The sequence below is a fragment of the Perca flavescens genome, chromosome 21 (genome assembly GCF_004354835.1).
Source record: "Perca flavescens isolate YP-PL-M2 chromosome 21, PFLA_1.0, whole genome shotgun sequence".
NCBI lineage: Eukaryota > Metazoa > Chordata > Actinopteri > Perciformes > Percidae > Perca > Perca flavescens.
The window spans coordinates 24,511,194-24,526,060 of record NC_041351.1 but is presented as its reverse complement, the minus strand read 5'-3'; the positions used below and the strand labels follow the sequence as shown (position 1 = coordinate 24,526,060).

Below are 14,867 nucleotides of genomic sequence, written 5' to 3'. Positions count from 1 at the left end.
AGGCGACTACTTCGCTGGGAGGAGAGTGGACAGCAGCAAACAGCAGCTGCAACTGAGTTCAAGTTGAGGCTGCAGCAACTCCTTCATTCATTCAACCTTTATTTATTTTCAAGAGATCATTGAGGGGTGGAGGCGAGGGACCGTGACGTATGCTAAAATTACCAGCTAGCTCCCAGCGAAGGAGGAGAACAGGCAGCAGCTCTGGACTGGCTGGGTTTGAGTTGCTGTAGCAGCTACTGAAGGTCCAAAGCATGTGTGAACTCTTTGTGGTGGGTGCCGGCGGTAGTTTGTTGATGTAAGTGAACTACATTTCTAATCAGCGTTACAGTAGATAGTGTTGCACCTCACTTTAGCATCAAATTACAAAGAACTGACTCATGACTTTGATTGGCACAAAACATAGCACTGGCCTGTTCAGGCCAGTGGCTGGCCAATCAACTTAACCGACATACTGTTTTACTGGCCCCAGGTCATCGGGCCATTGTTCTGGACATATCCATAGCCTTTTATCATCTAGGCTCACAAGTGGGGCTGTCACAACCTTGGTCTGGTCTTTTTGTGCCAGTATAATAGCATTTTTGCAGCATGATTCCTAAATAGCTGAGGTAACAGTTCAGGGATGTCCTTCTCACCAGTTCTTTAGCAGTGAGTGTTTGTCTCTCTTTGCGGATGATGAGACCGTCTCTGACTCCCAGGGTGCTGAACAGCTTCCTCCATCCTGCTACATCGTCATCTGTCTGCACATAGCAGGGGTCCAGCAAGACCCAATCACAGCCTGGTGGAGAAAGAAGTAGACAGGATAAGTATTAACAGGAAGAAGAACAATAAAGACATCTTGTATAAGACATTTAAATCTGGCGAACACAAGAAGTGAAACAGGCTAAGGAGATGAGAAAATTAATGATTGAAAGGACTGCAGTGCAATGTTTTCTGTTTTGATATCAGTTAATCATTAACTTACAGATTATGTAAGAACAAAGGTTTTTTCTTTTTTGGGTTGCTCTGACAATGCTAGAATAGCAACGTTTTCTGCAGGATTTTCCGCTGAAATGCATGCGCATCTGCATTTGAATTACAGCCAATTAGGGTTGGTTATTGTTTCAATTTTATTGGTTCCGATTCTTTGAGGTCAGGTGCTTATTTTACAGAAAAAAACGTTTACATAATATCAAATTCACCTCAGTTTATAATACCTGTAAATTAATTTCATCCAGTTTATTTGGTTGCTGTTCTTTATAATTAAATAATAGTCTGTTAATAATCCACACTAAAGTCATATGGTCAAATTTAAATAATTTATTTAAAATGTAATGACCAGAACTTATTTCATTAGTCAATTGAAAACAAACTGTCAAGGAATAAAAAGAACAGCCACTAGATGGCAGACGGGTACAACAACAGCTTGAGTTTCTTAGAGCCTAATTTACTAACACTAGCGCAGTTTGCGCTGCGTCTGATGCTATGACTGTTTGAAATGATCCTGCTGCCAATATTTGTAATGTAGCGAGGAGTTTAACAACTGCTGGAATGGGATGTGAACGCTGAGTGGGAGATTCAATTTCATCTTTGATTTCTTCCAGTAACTCTAATATTGCACGGCTGCTTGATCTGTAACGCTAAATGATGTTGTGTTCACTGACAGTGTCTGACTCTTGTGTTAAAAACATTTTCAGCCTCGCCTATGTCTTCGTCTTGCTCAAATTACTGTTGCCATTTCACCAGTGGCATAAAGGTCTACGAGGAAACTCGATTGCGGCTGGTTCAGACCTGCTTTTAAGAGGCGGAGAATTTCCCCTGCAGAATAGAGACGCGCTCTTACTGACAGTCTTTGTAAATACCACGGAATATATAATTAGGCGCACTTTGTGCTTATCCTCCCACTCCTATTTTCCCCACGACCCTCCCACGAACGCATATTGAAAACGCAACTTGTCTCTTCTCGCTCATGTGGCAGACAATCTGCGATTTTACCCAAGTGCGCCCTGTAAATAGCCCGCATCGGTTACGTCCGTCTTTGCGACCAATTAGCGCCTGGAAACAGGCGCAAAATGGCTTGATAAATCTAGCCCTTAGTGTCTTACGAGGTGCACCCGAATGCACCATGAAGTCCCTGGTGGCGCCCACACGCTTTGTCGGTAGTTGTTTACATAACTCACATGGGTAACCTCAGGGAAGCAGGCAGATTTTTCAGTTTCTCCGTTATCTCACATTCTGGCTATGGCCACGGTGTCTCTGAAAGTCCAGCTGCAGGCTACAGATAAGCTACGCAGTATCTTTAGCTGCAGACATCTACTACATCTGCTCTTCTCTCTGAGACTTCCCTCTCCCTGCTCAGCCCAGGTCTGTCAGCACGCCGCACAGATGCTTCACAGATGAAATTATTTTTTTTATTTGGTAAAAAAAAGAAAAACACCGTAACGGAAATATGTGTGGCTGACTATTTGTGTAAGCCAGGGCTGTCAAGCAGGCTGCCTTCCAAAATGGGATTGGGTGTATTATCTGTATTGTTCTTAAACTGTGCAATGCTGAAATATGTAAGTATTGAACAAGAATCTGAACTCTGAGAATCTGAACTCTTTAACCCTAACAATAGAAGCAAACCCTCACATAAACTACTTTTCTCACTAAATAACACACACACACACACACACACACACACACACACACACACACACACACACACACACACACACACACACACACACACACGTCTGTTTTAAGCATTGTGGGTTTCTCCATACCAGGCAGTTTCTGTGGCAGGTTGATGTTGCTGTACTCTTCAGAGAAGTGCACCCTTTCATTGGCCGGGCACAGCAGACCCCTGTTGGTGAGGACGGGTACTGCAAAGTCTGAGTACTGCTGGCTGGAGGAGGAATGCAGCTTGATGAAAACCAAGTAACTCACCACCACTGACTCTGGCTTTGACTGGTGGTGGAACAATGGGAAGAAAGAAAGAGATATTTAAGCCAAATATTATGGGCAATACAAAATCATTTCTGTGACAGTTGATCCAGTTTATACAATACGGTACCTTCCATTTGTTGTTCTGTATTGAAGGGTAGATGTGCTGCTCCAGTAGTTCTTGAGGCTCCAGTTCGTGAACTCCGAGTCTTTTCAGCAGCTCCCGAACCTGCTGACTTTCCAGAGGCTCCACACAACTCAGCAGAGAGGGGTGAACTACATTTACATCCTTGTACAATGCAGACAGAGGGCCTATGAAAAGACAATGCATGAGAGCTGGATTAACACCACCATGAATTTTAGCAAAACATTTTTTTTTTTTAATGTTTTGAACTTTCCAAAGGCCATATTTGTTACAGGGTAGTTGTACTTAATATTATTGGATTGTTTTAACAATCCAACTAACTTCAGGAATTCATTTATTTGGGTGAACATTTTAGTTTCAAAATGGAGTTTAATGCCTCAGGATACTAAATAGGGTTTAAGTTATTCCAGTCAATTTCATAATTTACATCCCCTTTATAGATCATTTTACAGCAGATGTTAAGAGAATCCAAAGGCTGCGGTTTTATTTTTTTCTTCATATTAACCCTTTTATGCCATTTTTTCCAACGTTTGGGTCGCCTAGTTTCCTTGTGAAATATGGATGTGGATATATATTGTTCTGGAATTATTATGCAGTCTCCGAAAAGACACTGCAGTTCCAGACTGGATTACTAAACTGCCTCACCGTATTGGCATTATGGACAGCCATAACTAACATGTTACTGTTTTTACCTTCATCAAATCGCCTGAAAACAACACCAGACAGATACAGTATAACCACACAGACCTCTACAAACATCAGACTGCTCGCTTTCTGTTCTTGGCTGATATATATATATATATATATATATATATATATATATATATATGACATAGCCCTGCATAAATTAACCAGCAGCTAGCGGACATTTAGCAGGCAGCTTAATCCGACAAAACACCACAATAAATTTCAGCCTGCATGCAAGTTTAAAAAATAAATAAAAGAAAATCGAATAACTACCAATCGATCGAATATTTGAATATTCAGATCCAGCCCTAGACATTAGTGCTGCTCATGTAAAGCACTAAAGTGATAGGATAAAGAGTGTGTAGGTAGAATACAGAAAAAAAAAAGCAGAATACATTTCAAGTCCATAAGCCCTTTGAGTTACTTATAAAGACACCAAACCACCTAGGCTACATGACTATTAAGGCCAACAAACTGCAGTGGCAGGATGCTTACATCAGAGTGTGAAAATCAATTATTCATGCTTGGCATTCTAAACCTCTGCTTTGGGTACTGTTTTTGAATGTGATGACGCACAACATGGGGGGTGGGGGGCATGTTTTGATGCCTGGTTATTCTTAGTGAGAGGTGAAGTTTATCATACACCTACTTCGCTGCCCTAAATGTCTATGAATGTGCTGACTTCTAAGACAGCAGACAAAGCTGTTAAAGCAGGTCATTTCAGAAAGCAAAATAAAGTCTGTTTCTATCACTTCTCAGAAACTGGAAACTAAGGTAGAGTATGTTAGTCCAATTGTACAAAATAATTTATTAATATCATGAATTCCCACCAAAACTTTCAGTTTCTGCAAGTACAGTATTTCACTGCTGAGATGGAAAGGTGTTACATTTTCACCTCTCACCATCGACAAGGTGATCAATATTTGTCTATTTTGTTTTTCTACATCAGCGTATCATATTATTCAAAACTGGAAACTTGTGAAACCTGTGAAACTATACTGGCCTATATTCTGACTGCTTTTCTTCCTCTTTTTGTTTTTGTTGTCATGGTTGATTTAGCACTTGTAATCAGGAGGCACATGCACATATATAAATTCTTAGCAGGTGCTGGGTAATAATTATCTGAAGATAAGAAACGCATGCATGCAAATTCAATTCTACATACCCCTGTATACGGTTTATTGGACCTATTTTTAGCAATGTTGCAGTATTCTGAGATCTTAGCATTTCATTTGGTGATTAAAAACGATGTCTAGCCTCCTAGGAAAATAAAACTTTTTAAATGTAGCCACGTGTACCCACGTGTGTACACACACACACACACACACACACACACACACACACACACACACACACACACACACACACACACACACACACACACACACACACACACACACACACACACACAGGTGTACCCTTAGATCTATGTTAAAATGTTGAAATGTAGAATAAAAGAAGGATTAGGAACAAGACTATTCAAAAACATACAGCATCTTAATAAAATCCTTGCAAAAACAGGAAACATCTTTGTGAGAGAAAATAGACTCAAACTTACTTGCAATGAAATTACCAAGACATGTCATCATCATCATCATGATGTCATAGAGATGATATTTACTAAATAAATAACTATTAGAATAAAACTGTAGTAGATTATACACTGAAGTGAAATTACCTGTCTGAGCTTGAGCTTTCTTTTTTTTGGTCTTGTTTTCCTCAATTGGGAAGAACACTCCTTCTCCACTTAGTGCCACCATGCGTCCATCAGCCAGGGGGATTATGGGTAGATCCCTTAGGGTTTGCAGGATAGAGTCTGCCTCCCCATAGCCATGTTCCAGAGCTCGGAAGTTGCAAACCAACAGCTTGGCCAGTTGACGCAGGCCGGCATCTGGAAGACAGTGGGTTGGTGCCGAAAATGTAATGAGTTTTAGATTACAGAGAAATTTGTGGTATTATAAATTACATAATGAATAGGTTGTGCCCAATTAATGCACACCCTTAGAAGCATACCAGTTACGTTTAAACATGTTAAAATAATGACTTTAATTAATAATTTATCATTAAAAACAAGAGGGGGTTGAGGTATAGTACTAAATGTTATACCAATAAGGTCAATAATGAAGCAAATTACAGCAGTGCATTCCTTAGCAAATATTTGATGGTGGCCATACTGCATGCTACTATTCACATATCACAAGGCTGTAATAGCATGGGTTTAATAAGTGATGGCTTGCAGCAAATGCTTCAAGTATCTGGTGCTATCATAGATATATAGGAATGCAAAATTTCTATCATTGTCTCACAGGAAAATGCCCAAAATATCTATTACACACACTGCATTCTGTCAGCAGTTATAATCCATTGTGTTCTGCCATTATTTGAAGCAACATGCATTGACTTTCCATCAAATTTCTCTCCCTCTCCTTCCCCATCCCTTTCCTTCTTCCTCCCTTCAACACACCTGAATGGATGCCTTCCATCAGCTCCCTGGCCATGGCTGTGGTTACTGTGGTAACATCGGATCCCCGCAGGTATTTAACTCCTAGGTGAGCGAGCAGGGAGGAGGGTGGTGCAGGGCTCAAACCCGGATGGAGATAGGACAGAGACAGATGCCTTTCTAGCTCGTCTCCGCCAATCACGTCACGGATCACGGCGTCGTGACAGACGGCCACTTGGGAAGGCAGCTTGTACACAACCTTACCATCTGGGAGAGAAAGCATAGAGAGAGGAACACTCACAGGGTTAGATACAATGCTTTTCATTGCTAGTACACCGAAATTAAACTCACAGCAGTGGTATATTAGAAATATTTTTGCTTTGCTTATGCTGTTTTTGTGAGATTTTAAAATTTCACAACCTGCATGTGTGAGTAATACCTGAGCTGAGTGTAGGCAGGAATTCCTTGCCCTTGAGCATCTGAATAATCTTCCCAGCAACAGGCTTGAAGAAGTCCAACACCTCGTCAGGCAGGGGGATAAACTGCAGGAACTGGGAGAGGCCCTTCAGCCCCTTGAACTCTGGGTGATGCTGGAATAAGCAGAAAACAGAACACTGGTTTTAACAAAAGTGGAAGGGGTGCCAGGTGTCACCATTGAGCCTTCTAGAGGTGTCGTGGGCCTATCAACAAAACTAATGGCCGCTAGTGAAGAATTACACTCCTAACCTCACTTAAGGAATGATAGCCGATTACAATAAGGGAATGTAAAACCAAGTCCTATAAGCTCAACTGACTGATCTGCTGGATAAAACCAGTGACTGCTGTGAAAGTGCAGCTTTCAGGAAGACACAATCAAAGGCCTTGCTAACATAGACAGGACCCTACTTCAAGGGAAGTTAGAACTTTGGTGCCTGCAGTTTGGATTGCTCCCCCATCTGATGAGGCCTCTGACGATCTATGAGGTTCCATACACCAAAGTTGAGAAGCTGGACAGAACAGACAGTACATTCAACAAGAAATGGCTTGGAATCCCACGCTGCCCTCAGCAATATCGGCTTGTATGGGAACAGGGCTCTCAACCTGCCTATCACTAGCCTTACTGAGTAATACAAATGCTACAAGGTAAGGCTCGACATGACCCTGACCTGGGACCCAGGTGTCTCCATTAAGCCCTTGTGAGGTGTCGCAGCCCTATCAACGAAACGCCAAGAAAGGAGTAGCCACTGGAATTATTATTTGGACAAAAGCAGTAGCACATTATGCTGAACTTACCATATGACCTATAAGATATTCTTCTTCAATGTCCTTTTGCCTTGTCCTAGTTGAATGCTTTATACAACTTTTTCTTCTCTCTAGTTTGCTGCATTCTACTATATTCTATTTCTATTTTATTTTATTGTTAATGATCAGGTTTCCTGTCAGTAACATCTCATCATGATCTCATTTGATCTCTTAGTACATTTTCTTAATAAATTACTAGATATGTAGTAAATACTGTAGATACAGTATGGTCTTACAGTGAAGACATCCATGGCCTGGAGGAAGAGTTGTGGTATCTCAGATCGAAGCGACTGGTTCCATGAGCTGTCTCTGTCAACATCTTCACGAGAGGAAGGGATGTCAAAGTCACCTAAGAAAGAGTATCAACTGAGAGTCAGATTTCTTCTTCAGCAAACGAACGGTGTCTCCATTAATGGATAGCTTTATAATTCAAAACTCTATTCTCACCTTGGATGATGAAACGGAAGCCAAAACTGCGAAGGGGCAGGTAAGCAAAGACAGGCTGTTTCTGCGGCTGGCATACAATGTCACTTTCTGTAATGTTGCTGTCAAGCTGGAAAGCCAGGGCAAGCTCGGTGGACTCAACATCCTCTTTGATCTGAAGCAAAAACAGATCAATGTCAAAATAGATGCGACAGCTTACAAAAAATATTACAGAAATATAGTTTGGGCCTGTTAAATGGTTGTTGGGGAACTAGAGCACAGAACGTCTCAACATATTTTCTCACTCAGCTTCATTTCTTCTCTTACATAACCTGACAGCTGGTAACTGGTGGCTGCTTATGGGAAAGGGAACGGTAACGTTGAAGAAGAGGGGCAGGGATTATAGCGTCATTTCAGACTGAAAGATCAAGCTTGCCAAAAAGTTTTCTTTTTTTTTGAGTTTTCACGACATCTGGCAAGACGCAGAGAGGGAAAGACTTTTATGGAGCAGAACGAGGAACAGTTATATAGTGCCAACACAGGAGCACGTCAGAAAAATGCAAAGTTACAGTCATTTTTATTAATTTCCCAGGAAGGATGGAATTTAGGAACAGATGTCCACTTATTGTTCTGAGATCTAGATATGATATGCGTGCCTGAAAAGAAAGCAACAGAATGAGATTTGAGATGAGATATGTTCTGCATTACCTTCTTGGGCTGCACCATAGTTTTGACCACTAGCCAGCGCTCAATGCCCTCTGTGTGCTCCACCTCTAACACATTGTGACTCAGATCTTTCCGAGTCATTGTCACAAGACGCTTCTCACTCTGCAGGGAAACAGACGAGGATGTATAAAAAACAGATGATTCTTCATGGCTTGTTTTAGGATTGAAACAATGATGTTTGTTTTCAAAAATACATGTCAGCAAAGGTGTTAATGCAAGAGCTACCTGATTGTAGATCGAGATGGAGCGCAGGCGGTGCAGGAAGAGCAGCAGGGATGGGTGCACGTCCTGAAACAGGTTTCTGGTCTGATGGCTTTCGGAGCGTAGAGGAAGGTAGATCTTAGTGGTCCAGCTGATAAGAAAAAAAAAAATACAGTGATGTAGTTAGAAAACTAGTAAGTCTCGATTTGACAGATCCGCCTCCGTGCTCTGACCAGCCTCTGGTTTTCCTCGAGACCGCAGAGGGTGGGGGGTGGGAGAGGTATGTTGTTCTTGTTCAGTTGTGTTTGACTGTTATGTATGTTCAAAAGATCTAAAAATAATAAAAAATGTATCTTAAAAAAAAAATAATTTTGTTTTAGTTGTGCGAGAGAAAACTTAGATTGGACAGATAGTCTAGCTAGCTGTCTGGATTTACCCTGCAGAGCTCTGAGGAGCAGTTAACCGTAGTCCTCATAAATCCACCAGAGACAATATTAACAAACAAATGCCATATACCATCTGCTAAATATTGCAAAACCAATTTTGCTTGGATATGAAAGACATTCTACAATTGTACAAGTAGCCATGCCAGTTTTTCCCTCACCAAAATGTAGCCTGACTTTGGAGCGTTTTTAACCCCCTTCCCGACAAGCTAGCATAGAATAGTTGGCACCAATGGATTCTTTAGTTCATGTAGTTTCATATGATATAGACAGACATTGATTCTATGATCAGATTTTATGAATTGATATTTGATCATTCAAATGAAAATCTATTTGTATTGGAATTTTGTGTTTTTTTAAACCCAGCCCTAGGAAATGCAGCGTGTGAAGCTGGCATATTTTCACATCCTACACCTTATACAGGCATAAATAATAAATTGATGGCTGAAATCCATTTAGCTGCTTCAGTTATTGTGCATACTGGCTCACTGTCACAATGCCATGGCTTACTTGGACATCTGAAAAGAACAGAGCCATCGAACGTTATTTTTAACATCTGTGCTTTTCCCTTACTATGACCAGTCAAAGCCTACTGTTTATTAATCATCCAACCTGTGCTGATTCATGTCTTTCAGCTGTGAGTCTAGAAGCTTCTCATCTTCAGTCCAGTGGGGGAGGATGTATCCCATGGGGCCGCAGGTCTTGTCGAAGCGCAAGTGGAAGCCATTGGAGTGAATCTCCGGACGGTCTGTGACTTTGAACACCGATTTGAAGCCGATGCCCTTTTGACCTATGAGAAGTAGAACAATCAGGATCATAAACGGACCATGTTTAGACAAGGTCACGTTTTCTAACTTCATAGTATATCCTCTGGTGACAAAGGCTTGGACATTTCAAACAATGAGCCTTGACTTTCTGAGCTCCTTCAAGGCATCATGTAAATACTTACCTATGTATCCATATTTGTGTTTGCCCTTGGTGCTGCGACCCACATCACAGATGGCCCTGATGTTCGTCTCCTTGAAGCCGATCTCATTGTTGAGAACGGAGATGCTGTCTCTCTCCACCACAAAGGCCAGCGCTGGAATGACACCAACATCTGATGGGTAACTGTTGTCATCAGCATTCTGAAAAATGGAAACAAAGAGGTTATATTAAGTCATTTTTAGACAGACATACTGTATTTCAAATTAAACTAGGACATGAAACTCTAGATAGCCATCTTCAGAGTGAATAAAAATCTCAAATGGCTTTTTACTTTTACAATATATTAAATCACACTTGATCAAGAGATTTAAAAAATTTTTTTTATGTGATTCTTTAATCAGTAGTAAGTATAATATATTTCTTCAGTTCTTTTAGCTCTCTTTGTTTACTAGACAATCTTTTAACTTGGGAGTGGCGCAATATTCACAAATTTGACTTACAATAAATGAACAAAAATACACAAGATCAAGCATCATCTTTCAGGATGTAAATATTAGGAATCCACCTGAATGAGTTCCAGGACAAAGTGTGTGTCTTTGCTGTAGAGTTCGGTGGAGAGGCGGTCTAAACTGCGGCCCAGCCTGTCCTGTTGGACCTGCATCAGCTTCTGGCCTTCAGCGGTCAATTCCACACCAATACCAAACTCATTCTTCCTGTCAGAGAAAAAGAAGATACAGAAGAACAAAGTATAGATCAGCTATACATTTAGGGAGCCCTACTTGGCAAAACCAAATCATGATACTTTGGTGGACATTGTGTAGGAAATTGTAAAGGAGACGATATGAGAACAAACCTAATGTCCTCAATGATGGCTTTTTGGAAGCCTAATGTCGTCGTTGATTGGCAGCTGGCAGCATCCATTTCATCAGAATCGGACATTTCTGACTGTTCCTCGTCCAGGCTCCCTTCAGCTTCACTGCTGACGTCTGATGTCTCTCCGTTAGGCATTGAGGCCAACTCATACAGCTCCTCTTCATCCTCTATGTCCTCAACCACTACGTCTTTCTCGCCATTGACTAGAAGTAAAAATAAATTGCAATCAAATGATAGAAAGGGAAACTGGTAGAGTCCTTATACATTATGAAAAGAAAATGTAGATTGCTGTGGTGGAGTACTACTTTAAATCACCTTGTTGTAGGCTCTGGTTGAGATGGGAGGAGGCAAAGCTGTTGTCCATTGTGTTATCCTCAAGATAATCATCTTCATTGATATTTAGAGCTGACAGACTGATGGTCTCAGAATCTTTCAAATTAGGCTGAAGACAAGAAAAAAAGAAAAGGAAATTAGAAGCCAAGCCAATGCCAATCATTATCTGTTTGCTTTGTTTTACATTAAACATACAGTGTGCATAAGATGCAGGGGTAAGCTGATTTAACTATTCAATCACTGATGAATAAAAATGAATAACTAAGGACAGGTATGCATAGTACTTTTTTAATCAATTAGGGTTGAGTTTGATAGCATTTTATCCAATCTGAATATAGTATAGAATCTGAATCTGATTTCAGTGTTACAACTTCAAATCTGAATCCAGCTTGAAAATGACATAAAATAGAACTCAAATAATTGCAAAAGACAATTTCTCTGTCATTATGAACATTTATTTTACTAAAGTAGCATAATATATGAAATGTTGATTAAGTATCTGGCACATGAAAATAACAGTAGCATATTGACTTTGGCAAACTTAATTTTTCACAAGCAACTTTCTCCAAATACTCCTAGGTCAAGATTCAGAACTATCAAACTGATAAGCTTAGACTATTGGTATGACATGAACAGAAGTTTGACTGGGAAAATACAACTACTAGATCGTTTTTACTAGAGAAGGCCTATCACTTGGTTTGTATTGTGGACAACCACAAAACGTTCCGCTTGCGGTTGTACAATGATGTAACAAAGTGAATGTTCTTCCCTCACAAATGATATTTGGCTGAGTACAGACACCGGCTGCAGAGATTCATTTTGGCAAGTGGTCAAGTTCCACTTGGAATTAACGTTAATTGGTGACAGCTGATAGGATCGTGTCATGGCGATGTTTGACGTTTTAACCCGTGAAAGCAACGGTTAGTGCAGCAGTAGTATTACACTAACCAGAGATCACTTGCCAGTTAAACTGGGGCCAATTCTTTCTCTGTTTATTTCACTGATACTGCTGCTGAGAATGTAAAAAAGATAACTTCCTGTAGATCACATTACTGTTTTCTCCCAAGAAAGATGTACTGTAATCAACACTGTATAAGTTTAGAGCAATATATGTACAAGGTCCAAGCACAATAATTGCACCGGTGTTGATATTTGTCAGTTTCAAATAGGATTCATCCAATCCAATCGAGTACTGTTTTTCTAATTTTTTCGGACTTGTATTCTGACCTTGGCCTGTTCCACAGGGGCTGTTTGTGTGTTGCAGCTTTGGATCTGTTGTGGGTTCAGTTTTTTCTGGTAGTCTTTGATCCAGTCTGTGATGCCCAGGAGGATACCAAGCCGATGCAGACAGTTCATGTGCCTCAGGTCAGACTGAGCTACAGTGATCAGGACCTGTTTAGACTTGGCCTGGCCCAAGACAAGAGAGAAAGGCTCCAGAAACACCTGGAAGTCACATTCACACACAAGAACATACACATCATTTCTTAATTAGAGTTACAACCGGATTGCACTTCTTTCAACATAGGTTTGGTAATTATGCAAAAATAAAAAAACATGATTGTGATGATAAAGGATTACAATGATAGCTGTAATCCTGTGTCTGATGTAAAGGCAAGGCAAGTTCATTTATAGCACATTTCAGCAACAATTCAAGGAGGGCAAGGCAATTAAAAGTGCTTTACATAAAACATCAAAAACAATTAAAAACATTAATTAAAGAAAATAGAAAATTAAAAACGGGCTAAAATAAAGAAGATAGTACACAGCAACTCAAAAAATTACCAGTAATTCAAAAAGCTGATGTATCTATCTGACCTGACTGGCTTGCTGGAAAAGTCTATGGAATGACAACTGTAAGACTGATAAACAACCACATCCTTAGCAATTTGGTTGAGCAGATTAAATTCACAGGCTAAAGCCCTCTTTTTTTTTTTTTACAACCTTTCACTAATGTACAGGAGAGATTGTACCCGCCCAAGTTACATAGTGCAAGAACAGTGTTCCGGACGTGGAGTGGGAATGACAGAAGCACCATTCTACCTGTTACAAGCCAATGTTGCATCAAAATGACATTCAAGGTCCAATATGTAATACAGTTACTAATAGGAAACATGTTAAGTTGAAATACTATCTTTTCTGACAACAATGCTAATGCCAGTATTTTCTCCTTTTGAAATTTCCGTTCTGTGTATTCTCCCACTATCTTTATTCTAAAATCCAAAACACACTTCACCATAACCCCTTTCTCCAGAAATAACATAAGGTATATGATTTGATCCTACAATTTACTGTGACTAACCTGTTGCAAAAGAGCCTGGCAGATTCTGGTGGGGATTCGTGTCAAACATGCCAAGAGGAATTTGGCCACTCTGCTGTAACATGACACATCCTCTTCAGACTGGGACAAATCTAAGGAACACAAACCTTATTTTAGTAATGATGACACAATCATGCTGCATTTTAAATATAATGGCTTATGCTAGCTTTAAATATTTCCTTTCTAAGAAGCAAGTTAGAAAGGCATTAAAAGGGAATTTAAAAGCAAGGAATTAAAACTTGCATCACTACCTTCTTTGCCCACAGCTGCTGCCAGGGAGCTCTGCATGTGATTGGCCAGGAGGGCTGTGGGAGCATTGACGATCCCATCAGCTACTACCATGGACACAAGGTGGCCAGCTGTGCTGACTGAGTCGAGGGCCATTGCTGCACTGGAGAAATGCTTGTCTCCTGTGTGCGTGGTGATCCTGAGGAGCAAACCTGGTGTCACCTCCAACGCTGCCAGGCCTGTATTAGCTGTGTTAAGTATAAAAAATAGAAAAAATCCTCAAAAAGAATTTTAAATGTTCATTAACTACAATTTTCTTTCTTTAATTTGGCATGTTTGAGGAAAATTGAGCACAATTAAAATTTCACTGCACAGGAAGAGTAGATTTCCTAGAGACCTACCTGCGTTTCTTTCAATGAAATCTTTGAGGGAGCCATGAAGGGGTTTGAAGATCAGCTCCCATTGGCTCCACTCACTTAAATCTTCTAGCAGAGGGCAGGAGAGCAAGCTGGCCAGAGCGTGGGCCTTGGACATCTCACCTAGCCGTCCCACTGATCCACACCCACCTTCAACACTGTTCATGGGAGGGATATGGGAGACAAAACTTTGTTTTTCAGTTACTAGAAAAATATCTTGAAAACCAACTGACACATGATGCTCAAAACCATATCACATTTCAAGTCAAGTTTTTTGGCAGATGCAAAAAATGTTGGTGGACCCAACCACTCAAAACTCTGTTGTTAATTTCTTCCCAATTTCAGATCACATTCCTGCTGGACCATACATGGTCTTGCCATGTACTGGGCTGGGTCTCCACCTAGCCTTGTTGATTCAACAGTTGGAGCCATTAAAGGAGCATTCTACATTTCTCACATACCAAGTTTATTCATAATAGAAGTACTGTACAGCCTGTGAAAGCAGTTGCAATGTGTACTAAGATAA

At 40.5% G+C, this 14,867-nt stretch overlaps 1 protein-coding gene across 4 annotated transcripts in view; it reads right to left on the bottom strand.

Moving 5' to 3' along the window:
- wu:fj29h11 (uncharacterized) overlaps nucleotides 1–14,867 on the bottom strand; it is a 53,780-nt gene that overhangs the window by 21,792 nt on the left and 17,121 nt on the right. For all 4 annotated transcript variants that reach the window (XM_028567165.1, XM_028567166.1, XM_028567168.1 and 1 more), the window contains 19 exons: nucleotides 14,327–14,499; nucleotides 13,949–14,173; nucleotides 13,680–13,789; nucleotides 12,608–12,823; nucleotides 11,363–11,489; nucleotides 11,028–11,250; nucleotides 10,740–10,887; nucleotides 10,197–10,374; nucleotides 9,860–10,037; nucleotides 8,829–8,955; nucleotides 8,586–8,705; nucleotides 7,902–8,052; nucleotides 7,691–7,803; nucleotides 6,613–6,763; nucleotides 6,198–6,440; nucleotides 5,412–5,624; nucleotides 3,032–3,213; nucleotides 2,742–2,925; nucleotides 633–775 (listed from right to left, as the gene is read on the bottom strand). In XM_028567165.1, coding sequence (XP_028422966.1) covers nucleotides 633–775; nucleotides 2,742–2,925; nucleotides 3,032–3,213; nucleotides 5,412–5,624; nucleotides 6,198–6,440; nucleotides 6,613–6,763; nucleotides 7,691–7,803; nucleotides 7,902–8,052; nucleotides 8,586–8,705; nucleotides 8,829–8,955; nucleotides 9,860–10,037; nucleotides 10,197–10,374; nucleotides 10,740–10,887; nucleotides 11,028–11,250; nucleotides 11,363–11,489; nucleotides 12,608–12,823; nucleotides 13,680–13,789; nucleotides 13,949–14,173; nucleotides 14,327–14,499 — 3,205 coding nt within the window. The remainder of the gene's footprint in view (nucleotides 1–632; nucleotides 776–2,741; nucleotides 2,926–3,031; nucleotides 3,214–5,411; nucleotides 5,625–6,197; nucleotides 6,441–6,612; nucleotides 6,764–7,690; nucleotides 7,804–7,901; nucleotides 8,053–8,585; nucleotides 8,706–8,828; nucleotides 8,956–9,859; nucleotides 10,038–10,196; nucleotides 10,375–10,739; nucleotides 10,888–11,027; nucleotides 11,251–11,362; nucleotides 11,490–12,607; nucleotides 12,824–13,679; nucleotides 13,790–13,948; nucleotides 14,174–14,326; nucleotides 14,500–14,867) is intronic.